The sequence below is a fragment of the Cyprinodon tularosa genome, unplaced genomic scaffold (assembly GCF_016077235.1).
Source record: "Cyprinodon tularosa strain WSP-4 unplaced genomic scaffold, ASM1607723v1 ctg138, whole genome shotgun sequence".
Lineage (NCBI taxonomy): Eukaryota > Metazoa > Chordata > Actinopteri > Cyprinodontiformes > Cyprinodontidae > Cyprinodon > Cyprinodon tularosa.
In genome coordinates, this window is record NW_024038200.1 from 793,736 (window position 1) to 806,833 (window position 13,098).

At 40.6% G+C, this 13,098-nt stretch overlaps 1 protein-coding gene across 6 annotated transcripts in view; it reads left to right on the plus strand.

Annotated features, from left to right (window-relative positions):
- The window catches only part of tenm2 (teneurin transmembrane protein 2), a 478,143-nt gene that overhangs the window by 178,938 nt on the left and 286,107 nt on the right, over positions 1-13,098 (plus strand). The window contains exon 6 of one of the 6 annotated variants that reach the window (XM_038278102.1): positions 8,374-8,424. The exons of the other annotated variants lie outside the window; for them this stretch is intronic. Coding sequence (XP_038134030.1) covers positions 8,374-8,424 — 51 coding nt within the window. The remainder of the gene's footprint in view (positions 1-8,373; positions 8,425-13,098) is intronic. 6 annotated transcript variants of the gene reach the window in all.

Below are 13,098 nucleotides of genomic sequence, written 5' to 3' on the forward strand. Positions count from 1 at the left end.
CAGAACATGACAAACATGTGCAAACTCCAACATTCACATTCATGGTCCATTTATTCTACTTTCCTTTTCTTTTCCAAGCATAATATTTCCAACCTCAGTCATAGTTTCGTAATGAGCTGCTTTGCATCAATAATTCAAAAACTACATTTCATAAATATTTGAATGTAGAACATTTGTTATTTTCATTGAATAACCACCCAGTACAAATCGTCACGGATATTTTAGTATGTAATTTAATTTCAAAGGATGCGACGCTATAGAAATCATGATAAATTTACCATTTATATGTTTTAACATTAACATCCAATCAGATATAAACAGAAAGGCTCCACTGCTTACATTATGTGTTCCAACTAAAACCTTTTTATTATATTTTCTTATCTTCTGGTTATTTTTTATTATTATTTACTACTACATTCCAATTATGAAGAAGTATGTTAAGGCTATTAAATTAGTTCTGTAAGTGCAGCTCAGGGATTTCAAGGCTTCCTTACATCCAGCTTTTTTGTTGAATATTGAACGGGATCTTTTACCGCCCCTTCCAGACACTATTAAAATAAAGAGACTCAAACAATAGCTTGGCAGAGGCAAGCATGCGATATCCTCACACACAAGTTCGCTGAGACCTACAAATATGGCCACAGAGAGCGGCATTGGGTGATTTGGTTTTGGCATAGAGTAAGAAAAGATTTACTGCCATAACTGTGTGCTGCCTCGTAAAATGCCCGTCTGGAAACACAGGCAGGAATACGGGCGAGCTTGTAAATTTCCCACAGTACTGCCTGATGGCCACTTCCAATCTGCGCTGACCAGAAAGGAGAATGATTTGTTCATGCATGGAGAAACTTAGATCAACTTTTAATGCTGGTTTTATACCAAAAGCTGAAGCCTCAAATTCAATATAGTTCTCCTGGCATATGTGTTAAGTAAGCATCCATATGTTTCAACATTTTCCCGTTAATTAAACAGCAGCCTGTTGAGGAAAAACAGAAATAATTTGACTCAACCTGACTGTTGCATTCTGCACAGACTCACTGCATAGCCAAGACCCAGCCTAATTACACATGCATGCTGATTAGGTGCTTTTAGACCATCTCCCTCTCGTATTTCCTTCACTGGGCTCAATCTCTCCGTCTGGTCGACTGCATAATAAATCACAAGGTAGTATGTGACGTTATGTGGCAGGATGCATTAATCTCGTAATTAGAGAATGAAAAGGTGGCGCTAAATTTAGTGTGGCCTTTTTGACTTTTCCCTGCCCCCTTCTGGGCATGCTCAGTTGCCCGTATTCCTCACACGACGCCCACAACCCAATTTCCTTGGTGCTTTTCCTTCAAGACTTTTAACGGTGCTTGACTTAATGTCAAAAGAGAGAGAAAAAAGAGGACTTTCTTCATTTCTAAACAGCTGCAGTGAGAGTTTTCCTCTGCTGTCAGATGTTTTTTTTTTTTTTTTACGCTGGCACTGTAATTACGCTTTATAAAAGCAGAGTTCAGCAAAGCGATTCCTCTGATTAACTAATCAAATCTGCTGCCACAGGTGGCAAAGTCCCCGTACCCGCTCTGTCCTATTTCTTCTTCTTTAACACACCACAAAAGAGGCAGCGAGAAATTAAAGCTCATTCAATTTTGCTGACAGTTTTTTATTTTAGTTACTACAAAAAAAACTAAGGCTCTGAATTGATTGCGTAATCAGGGAGGTTAAGACACCATTTAATTATGACTTTGTTGAGATTTGGAGTAAAACATTCGCTGTAGCTTAGCATAAACACTGCGATTATATTGTCACTTTATTGTGCATGAACACCTCATATTTGAATTGGTTTTCTGTACTTCTTTTTAAATTGGACCATTTTAGGTAAATCAAAGTAATAGATAAGAAGTTATTATCAGGATTTTAAAATGAAATATTGATTTCTAATGTGTCAAACCCTCAGCATGATTCTGTCATTTTGTTAAATGTAATCACTACATGTTTTAAGAGGAATTAATCCGTTTTCTTGACATAGGATTGTTATCAAATTGTTGACATTTAACAGTAATAAATAATTATACTCAATGTATGGTAAGGCTTTCTTTTACAGTACATCAATAACTATCTAATAACATGATAATAAGAAAGCAAGTTACACTATATTACTTGGTAAGAAGAAAAACTTTAGACGACTTTGTTAAGTGCTGTGCTTCAAATTCATACAGACTTCTTAGATTTCAAACAGTTATTAGGAGGTAACTCAGTCATTTTGCAGACAGCAATAAATTAATATGTTATTGTCTAATAAAATGCAAAAAAAATTCTTTGCGTATAGCATAAAAACCAAACCTAGAATACAGCAGTCCAATCTCCTTAACTTACTTAACTCTCATATATCAGGGCCCGATGTTAACCATCGCCCGATCTCCCGGGGCAAGTCGTTTTTATTGTTGGGAGGGTACAAATTTCATTGCATTTGCCCGCCGGGCAAGTGCAATGATCTTCAAAAAAATTATTTATCACTCAAAATTACTTTAAAACCACCAACATTCGATGAAAACGACCCAGATGCGTTGCCGGCGCCATTTTTCTTGTTTTGTACACATTCTCGCGTGATTAGAAAAAGCTATGTGATTTTCCGCCAGATGGAATTGGCTTGATTTATATGCCGTTAGAAGACATGATGTGAATTGGTGCTATAGAAATAAACTGAATAGAATTGAAATACTATTGGAATGACTTCTGACGACATCAATAACAATGTCTATAATGTTAGGTGATTTAAGTTTTGTCTTGTTGACCCCAGGAGTAGAAGAGTAGCTCCTCCCACTTTTCAATTCAACTCAGTTTATTTCTATAGCTCCAATTCACATCATGTCATCTCAGGTCACTTTCCAGTTCACCAGATCATCCAGTCAGATTGATTCAAAGTTTTCTATCTAAGGAAAACCAGCTGATTGCATCGACTCATTGACTCTTCAGCAATCCCTCACACTAAGCATGCTTGTAGCGACAGTGGAGAGGAAAAACTCCCTTTGAACAGGAAGAAACCTCCAGCAGAACCAATTCATCTGTAATTATTAGAGGATTTTTTTTTTATATGTTGTGGGGAAAAAAACATTAACAGATGAAAACTGGGATCCTATCTAAGTACCACTGAAGCTATCACCTTATTGTTTTTGAATAATTAGTAATTAGTTCCAAAGGACCTATCAGTAACCATGTCTGTTCCAGCACATATCATTATTAGAATTTCTGCCCCCCGTTGGCCCCTGTCTAGAACCGGCCATGGTGAGGAATGATGACACCGTGGCGAGGTGCACTGTATGCTGAAGTCCCATGAAAAACGGAAAGCACAACCGATGTTCAGAATCAGAAATACTTTAATAATCCCCGAGGGAAATAACTTTTGTTAAACGCTCCAGGTACAGTTTTATATAATATATACACTGTCAAGTTATTTTTATTCTTATGCAGCTTCCCCACTTGAAAAGGGATGGATAGATTGATGCAGACTTTGTTCAACAGGGTTTTACTCAAAGGACCACACAGTTTTCTTCCTTTTATCCTCCATTTATTTCGTGAGTGTCAGGATATATTTACAATTGGTCCAGAAGCAGGTAAAAACCTTTAAACAACCCCCCCCCCCAAAAAAAATACAAAATACAAAAAAAAACATCCAACTATACAATATAATAAAGATAAAAAATAAGAATAAAAAGAGATCAAATATATACACATATAGCTCTTCTGTATATATATCTGTACGTATATCTATGCATATGTAAAAACTAAATCCAAATTAAGTGAAAATCCAAGTAAAGTGATAACGTGGCGTGCAAAAATAGTGCATTAATGTTCAAGGCTACAAGACTGAAAGCATTGAAAATAAAAGATCAATACTGTTCTGTTTTGTGTTTAAGATATTACTGTTAGTTTGTTGTTGAGAAGTTGCTGGCCTTAAGTGTGTAAGTATGGTGCACGGCGTGGGTCCGCTGTACCCTGGAACCTGGGATGTGTGTATTAAGTAAACATGCTTTTAAGAGATTTTGTCTGATTTATTTATTTTTTATTAGATTTAGAGGCTGATTTTGTTTCAACACTGTAGATTGTAAGACAGAACGCTTTATAAGTCCCACATTTTATATTGGAGAGGAACGATGAGACATGCATTAATTCTTTAGTGATAACACAGGTTTTTTTTTCCTTTCTGATTTGCCCGGTTAGATCCCTGCTGTAGCACCTCACAGCAGCAGTAACTAAGGTCAGGCTTCTCCTGTCCATCAAACACAAGCAACACTTATGGAGCTGAGCTGGTGTGGCCTCCCAAGACCACTGCTGTCCCCTCGGGGCATCCGTGAGCATGTGTGTGTGAGGCGGAAACCGAAAGTGAGAGCTTGTGCGTGTGTGTGTGTGCGTTAGAAAGGGGTTGGGGGCATTAGCCTCTGATTGAGTTTTCAGAGAGCAACGTGGGGTGCAAAAGGCTCCACAATGGTCTAACAGAATTAGTAGCTTGTGATGAATGGTGTGTGAGAGCAGCACTGACAGCTCGCTTTCACAAATACACACCACTGAGAAGGCGTGCAGGAATGTGTCTATGTGAAGCTGAACACCTTCAACTCCTCACCTACTGGTTCAAGGACTTTTAATCCACTAAGAGTTGCTGGAATGAGGAAAGAAGAGTGACAAACACACGTAGTAGGAATCTGTACATGTGCGCTTCTTGATCCAAGTCCAGACTTTGAAACATGACTAGCACTCCAGATCAATAACGACTTCCTATTCAACATGCTAAAACACACCACTTTCTGCATGCTTTCTCCTCTACACAACGCAATAGCTGAAAGGAACACTGCTTTCTCTCTTTAGCATCTCTGACTGAATAAAAGCAACATAAAACAGAGCTAACATTGAAGAAAAGTCTGGCCATGCATGCAGGACACAAACAGCCAGACGCTCACAGGATGGCAGGCGGACCCAAACACACACGCTAAGTCTCGGATGCATAAGAGCAGCATTTAACAAAAGCTTTGCGATATTGATCACTGTAGATGGATGCTAACTCACATTAAAGGATGGGAGCCTGGGGTGATGGAGAGCAGAGCAGAAGAAAAAGAAAACCGAAAGGATTAACAAATGGAAAAGGGAAGATCATCGATGGAAAAAGACAAAAATGTAAAATTGGCAGAGTAGGAAGGCAGTGAAGGTCTAGTAAGAGTGATGGTAATATTATCACGGAGAGAACAGACCAGAATGTGGAAGACATGTCCGTAGCATTTGACTTATAACCTGTTGACACCTATGCTTCCCTCTTAATGGAAAATTTAGTGAGCTTTAATGGCTTCTCATGCCATTCTGAGAAGGTGCGGAAGAAGAAAGAAAATCACAAATTCAGCGGTCAGAGTTATCAAAATTTCCTCTGCTGTGAAGAAGAGGTAGATCATTCAGAGAAAAAAATACAGGCTGGAGGGATATATATATGTATATATATACATATATATATTCCTAAAAATCCCCTTAAAAAATTCCACTGGACTTGGTTTCCAAGTTTGAAAACATTTCGCTTCCCATCCAGGAAGCTTTTTCAATTCAAAATGTCAGGAATAGTGTCTCTGAAAGGGGGGTCGTTAAAGGGAATTGTTGGATTTGCTTAATAGAATAGGCCAACAATTCCCTTTAACGACCCCCCTTTCAGAGACATAGACGGGTATGGGGCATTGCAGGCTAACAAAGAAGCCAAACGACCCCCATTCCAAAGGGGGGACCCGTTCATCCGTTTCTATTTGCATGTTTTCTAAACTAAAACCAGGCTTTGTTGGGCTGCTGGATAAAACCTGGAACTAAACGCTATTTCTGACATTTTGGATTGAAAAAACTTCCTGGATGGAAGAGAAACGTCTTCAAACTTGGAAACAAAGTCCAGTGGATTGGTTTTTTTTTTACTTCTTTGGTATGACTATGACTATATATATACACTATATTGCCAAAAGTATTTGCTCACCTGCCTTGACTCACATATGAGCTTAAGTGACATCCCTCTCCTAATCCATAGGGTTCAATATGACGTCGGTCCACCCTTTGCAGCTAGAACAGCTTCAACTCTTCTGGGAAGGCTGTCCACAAGGTTTAGGAGTGTGTTTATGGGAATTTTTGACCATTCTTCCAGAAGCGCATTTGTGAGGTCGCACACTGATGTTGGACGAGAAGGCCTGGCTCTCAGTCTCCGCTCTAATTCATCCCAAAGGTGTTCTATCGGGTTGAGGTCAGGACTCTGTGCAGGCCAGTCAAGTTCATCCACACCAGACTCTGTCATCCATGTCTTTATGGACCTTGCTTTGTGCACTGGTGCACAGTCATGTTGGAAGAGGAAGGGGCCAGCTCCAAACTGTTCCCACAAAGTTGGGAGCATGGAATTGTCCAAAATGTCTTGGTATGCTGAAGCATTCAGAGTTCCTTTCACTGGAACTAAGGGGCCAAGCCCAGCTCCTGAAAAACAACCCCACACCATAATCCCCCCTCCACCAAACTTTACACTTGGCACAATGCAGTCAGACAAGTACCGTTCTCCTGGCAACCGCCAAACCCAGACCCGTCCATCAGATTGCCAGATGGAGAAGCGCGATTCGTCACTCCAGAGAACGCGTCTCCACTGCTCTAGAGTCCAGTGGCGGCGTGCTTTACACCACCGCATCCGACGCTTTGCATTGCACTTGGTGATGTATGGCTTGGATGCAGCTGCTCGACCATGGAAACCCATTCCATGAAGCTCTCTGCGCACTGTTCTTGAGCTAATCTGAAGGCCACATGAAGTTTGGAGGTCTGCAGTGATTGACTCTGCAGAAAGTTGGCGACCTCTTCGCACTATGCGCGTCAGCATCCGCTGACCCCGCTCCGTCAGTTTACGTGGCCTACCACTTCGTGGCTGAGTTGCTGTCGTTCCCAAACACTTCCATTTTCTTATAATACAGCTGACAGTTGACTGTGGAATATTTAGGAGCGAGGAAATTTCACGACTGGATTTGTTGCACAGGTGGCATCCTATCACAGTTCCACGCTGGAATTCACTGAGCTCCTGAGAGCGACCCATTCTTTCACAAATGTTTGTAAAAACAGTCTGCATGCCTAGGTGCTTGAATTTATACACCTGTGGCCATGGAAGTGATTGGAACACCTGATTCCAATAATTTGGATGGGTGAGCAAATACTTTTGGCAATATAGTGTATATTAGTGCTGTCAATCGATAAAAATTTTTTAATCGCGATTAATCGCATCAATGCCTGAGTTAACTCGCGATTAATCGCATTTTAATCGCACATTTTTTTTCTGATTGAAAATCATTTAAATACTCTCGATGACATACAAAAAATACATACAGGCTAGGTTTGTGCCAATGTTCTTTTTTTTAAATGAAAACAGGTCACAGACACTGATTTATGCCATAGAAACATATGGCAAGAAGATGGGGAGGCATGTAGCAAAAAATAACAAATATGTAGCCAGAAAAAAGGCCCTGAAAACAGGCTGATGTAAAAGACAGTCTTTACAGTTAATACAGTCTTTTGAACAAAGACAAGCATTTTACCCTACTGCTATAAAATGCAGTAGAGTTAACATTAGATGTTAATTAACCAAGGTAATAATGAACAATTTTCAATCAATACATCAAAATCAATAGACCGACATCACTAGATGGAGGTAGTCTATGCTCTAGAAAGTTACTTTTCAGCCTCTTAACAAAAATGAGAACACACAGACACACCCACTCACCCACACACAGACACACCCACATACACACACACACGATACCGACCTGTGGCCTACATAGACAGCAATAGTGCCGTAGCAGATTCCATTTCACCTCAGTAATCTGTTTTCTCAGCGTATTTCAGGTTGCTACTAGTTACCAGACACTCAACTTGTTTGTTGGTGGTGGGGCTTAAAGAAAAGGCACTAGCGTCACCCAGTGTATGAGCGTCTTTTTTCCTTGAGGAGATCCGCTCTCGAAGCCTATGAGAAATGCATAGACTGGGGGAAAATAGCCCCGCCTTTCCGCAGGCTGCAGCGGGATGTACTTGGAAAATTGTACCATAAAACCACATAGCGTTAATCTCACGTTAAAAAAATTATCGCCGTTAAAATGGCCTCGCGTTAACGCGATAATAACGCGATAATTTTGACAGCACTAATATATATATATATATATATATATATATATATATATATATATATATATATATATATATATATTTACTTATTTATTTATTTATTTTATTAATTTTCTATTCTGTTTTTTTCTGTAAGCTGAGTTTCCTTTGTTGATTTACTACAATCATTTGTTTTTTTTTTCTATTATTTTCTTATTTCCTTTCTTTTCTTGTTTTCCGGCATCTTTCTCTCAGTTTACCTTGATGATGACGACAATGAGGATCCATTTGGAGACTATGTGATCAGTAAGTTGCATCTGACTAGATTACCTTTGATTCCTCAAACCTGTGTCCTTTGTATTTTTGTGATTTGTGACTTTTTTCTTGGAGTCCTTTGTGAGCCTCCCTCTGTATCTTTTTCCCTCCTTCCTGTTTTTATCAGCAATGCAAAGTGTTACAAACGTTGCAAATGTTTGCACCTTAATGCCACCGTAAACTCTGGAGACTTGACCACCAGTTTTTGGAAACGAAGTCCTGCCTCTTCTTGCAAGGTTATTAGTGGCAGGATTATGGTGTGTGGCTGTTTGCTAGCAGAGCTGCTGCAGGCTAACAATAAGACTTATGTTCAGACCGCGCACAGCAGGAGCAGCAAAAACATGCGTGCTGCTTTATTTTTTATGCTTGTAGATATTTAGTTCTGACGTGCGGCTGAAGTATCTTTGCTGCACTAGCTGAGCGGTAGGCGGAGCTACCCTATCCTTTCTTTGCCTGGAACAATGGCAGCTATATTTGCTGTGATCAGTGGGGGAAAGTAGTTTTAATATATTTTTAAGTGAGAAAGTCCTCCTGAAAACATAGTCTGTGCAGTCAGTTCATCCAGATTACCATCCTGCCTTCAAAGATTATTTCTCTGTGGGAGCCGCTCAGACCCCCACATACCGGCGCTGCGCTGTCACTGGGAATCCCCAGCAGCAGCTGCCTCCGGCCTGGTCGCCTCTTGGGGGTTTTCCGCTACTGTTGGTGGCGGCTGGATGGCAATTTTTACGTACGTAATCCGGGCAACAGAATAATAAAGTCAAACATATTCTGCCGGCAGGTTTCTCCATTTTAAGTCAATTTAGGCGTAAATAAACTGTTTCAGAGGAGTGATCATAGCGCTCTGCATCAGCAGTGCTGTGTATGACTCCCTGCCAGCTCCCAGATCAGCTTCTCTGATTGGTTGATGAGGCGCGTCCAGCAGCTAAAGTTCAGTGTTTCCGACTCCATCAGCTGCTGCTTCTGAAGCTCGGTGCAGACAACAGATGCTCAGAAACTCATGACGAGCTGCTCCTGCTGCTCAAAACGCTTCAAGACCTTTATCTGCGTCTTGATGTGCGTCGACCATCGACTTTGCATGTAAACTAGCTGCTTCTGCTGCTTGCGGTCAGCATTAAAGATTGTGTGGCACAGTCTGTAGCACTGTTGCCTAGCAGTAAGGAGGTCCTTGGCAGTGTTGCCAACTCAGCGACTGTCGCTATATTTAGCGACTTTTCAGACCCCTCCAGCGACTATTTTTCAAAAAAGCAACTAGCGACAAATCTGACGACTTTTTACGGTGTCACTGGCGGCCTTTGGAGACTCTTACGTCAAAGCATGTATCGTTCCTACTCTTGTCCTCCAGCGGCAGCTGCTGCCGTGGGGCGCCTCCCCCATCCCAACCCCGTTCTCTGGCTCCCGCAGGAGTCCCTCTCAGCGCCGCAGTCAGAGCCGCAGGATGTTTACCCTCAGCGTCCAGACTGCAAATGAAGCGTGCATGCGCCAGGATTGACGGCGCAAATTGATCACAATAATTAAAAAATATAAATCAAAAAATAAAATAAATAAATAAACATTAATGGACAGTGAGTAAAAACACTATATAATATGTTTTTATGCAAATTAGGCGATGACGTCATTTAGCGACTTTTAGCACAGCTAATAGCTACTTTCCTTACTGAGGAGTTGGCAACACTGGTCCTTGGTTTAAATCCCATCCTAGAGTCTTTCTGCAAGGAGTTTACCTGTCCTCCCCATTTATGAATAGCTTCTCTCCAGATTCCCATGACTCTCTGTAGGTGTGTGAGCAGGCTGTAGGTCTCTGAGTTGTCCTGCTATGCACTGGACGTGCCCCTGCCTTCTTCACACTGCCAAAAAAAACATCTCTCATACATCATATCACGTAAATGACTAAATGTTTAAAATATTCATGCCTAAAAGTGTTTGAAACATTTCTGTGAAGCTGTGTTGAGTTTTCAGAGTCTGCTTCTCTGAAAATACTGTTTTATTTTGTAGAAATAGAAATTACTGTGTGTGGCGGAGTGGCTCTCTTTGTCTCTTTAACAGTTATGTGTGAAAGGTCTGAAACATTAACAGAAAAGTGACCTTTGTACTAATGACTTAATAGTGTATCTTTAGCAAATTGATTGAGCAATTATCTCATGTGTGATTACACACCGATGCAGATGTTGTGACATACAAGCTAGTGATCCGAAGTCAACATTTTCTCTGGTGGCTGTTATTAGGCTATCTGCTGCCTGCAGCCACAGGAACAGTCATATAATAGCTTTCTGTGCATTAGTCAGTGTGTTTCATCTGATTCAAGGCAGAAAAAAAGAAGCTTTGTTTCATCTTCACGTCTCTATTACATTTTAGACTCCTTTCATTACGATCTTCTGTTCATTAGTAAATGTCCAACTTCTTCATCTCTTACTCTGGTAATTTTTTCCTCTACTTTTAATGTCAGAAAGTCACGTTTCCCCCAAGTTGTTTGTCTATGTAAGCAGGATTTCGTGAATTTTCGTCTGTTGTGATTTTGAATGGCAGTAGACTAGAACTAATTTAGGATTAAATAAGCAAAGAGACGTATTTATGTGCTCTTGCAATGAAGGGTTGATGCTATATTCATTTTTTTTCTTTTAACATTTAAACTTAATCCTTTAGGTCATAACCTTCAGGTGAATGAAAGGAATTTGTGCATTGATGATGATGGTAGCAAAGTGATGAGGCAGATTTGAGCTGAGATAACCCACGCAGAGAAAAATGAGGCTTTATTTACATGAAGCACATTAACCATAAAAATTTGACTTTATGCTACCTTACAAATACAAGGACAGAGATATACTGTAAAGTGGCTGAAATATGCCCACATATAGATGTGAATAAAGTATGGTAAATTAGTGAGGTAAGCTGGAGGAATGTTCCATTTAATCTTAATGTAATGAAAATATACTTTATTCTGCTCCCATATCTACAAAAAACAAAATTTTCCACTGATTTTTATCATTCATCCTACATTATAACTTCCATCTATTACCATATATACAGTAAAGTGACTCTAAAAGGAGCCATTGATTTCATTAAATGGTATCAATTCAATGCAATACGCACTTGAGAGAATTAAAAGCTGTATAAAACAATTCACAAAGTTAAACTTAAAAAACAATCCACTGGACTTTGTTTTCCAAGTTGGAAGACGTTTCGCTCCCATCCAGGAAGCTTTTACAATTCAAAATGTCTGGATTAGGGTTGAGTTCCGGGGTTTTTTAGAGTAGCCCAACAAAAACCTTGTAATGGTTTAAAAAACATGCACATTGAAACTGGAAAACCAGCTCCACCCCTTAATAATGGGAGTCATTCAGGTTGTTATTGGCCTGCAATACCCGATACTGGCCCATTCCTCTGAAAAGGTAGTCGTTAAAGGTATACTATGCAACCGGTGTTGATTTTTCAGCGAGGCTGCCCCCAGAGGGCGAAAGTAAAAGTGCACTGTCGTAAATATGCTCATCTGTTCTCCTGGTTTCTCCGTCAAGCCAGGTGCCTTTGTTTTAAGCTTAGCAGACAGGCGAACGCAACGAATCACCATGTCTACTGCGGTAGAGAGCCCTTTTCCTCTTTCTTGCCTGCTCCAACATGGGCTTTCGCTGTTTTCTCGCTGGTTCCGCCATGATAACTGCACAATTATCGCCACTGCGCTAGCAACGAGCATGCCTTTCACTGGGGGCGTGTAGCAGTTCTCGCCGTAAAGCAAGACCGACTCTCGTGATGCACGAGACTTCTGAGCCTGTGGGTGCGGGCCGAGGGCTCCTGCTATTGCAAGTACGGTATTTCCCCTACAGACCACCAGGGCGGCCGAGAAAACCTTTGTTCGACCTGAAATGACTCATTTAATCATCCAAAACGTTATGGAACACATTAATTAACTGAAAAATGTTGCATAGTATGCCTTTTAAGGGTCATTGTTGGCCTGGCTGACCTGGTGAGATATTTTGTCCCCTGCATATCGATGGGGGTTGAGATTGTATTGGGAAGGAATCAACTGTATCGCTGCGTTTTTGGTTTTTGAGAGCTGAAACCTGAGTCCACCCCCTTTGTTTAAGGTTGGTTTTTCTCTTTTAACATAAATGGCTTCCTTCATGCCCCTCTCAAACCACAGAGAGGGGCATGAAGGTCAACAGGTCAACAGAATCTTGTCTGGACAAGATTCTGTTGACCTGGTCTATCTCACCAGGTCAGCCAGGCCAACAATGACCCTTAACGACTGCCTTTTCAGAGCAATGGGCCATTATCGGGTATTGCAGGCCAATTACAACCTAAATGGCTCCCATTATTAAGGGGTGGAGCTGGTTCTCGGGTTTCAATGTGCATGCCGTAAAAATTCAAAAAATATCCACTGGACTTGGTTTTCAAGATTTGAAGACGTTTCGCCACCTCTCCAGGAAGCTTTCTCAATTCAATGTGCATGTTTTCTAAGCAGTTACAAGGTTTTTGTTGGGCTACTATATAAATTCCCAAAAAATGTAAAAAAAAAAAAAAAAAATCCACAGGACCAATGGACCTTTTCAATTTGCATGTTTTCTAAAGGCTTTGTTGGGCTTCTGGAACTCAACCCTAATCCAGACATTTTGAATTGAGAAAGCTTCCGGGATGGGAAGCGAAACATCTTCAAACTTGGAAAACGAAGTC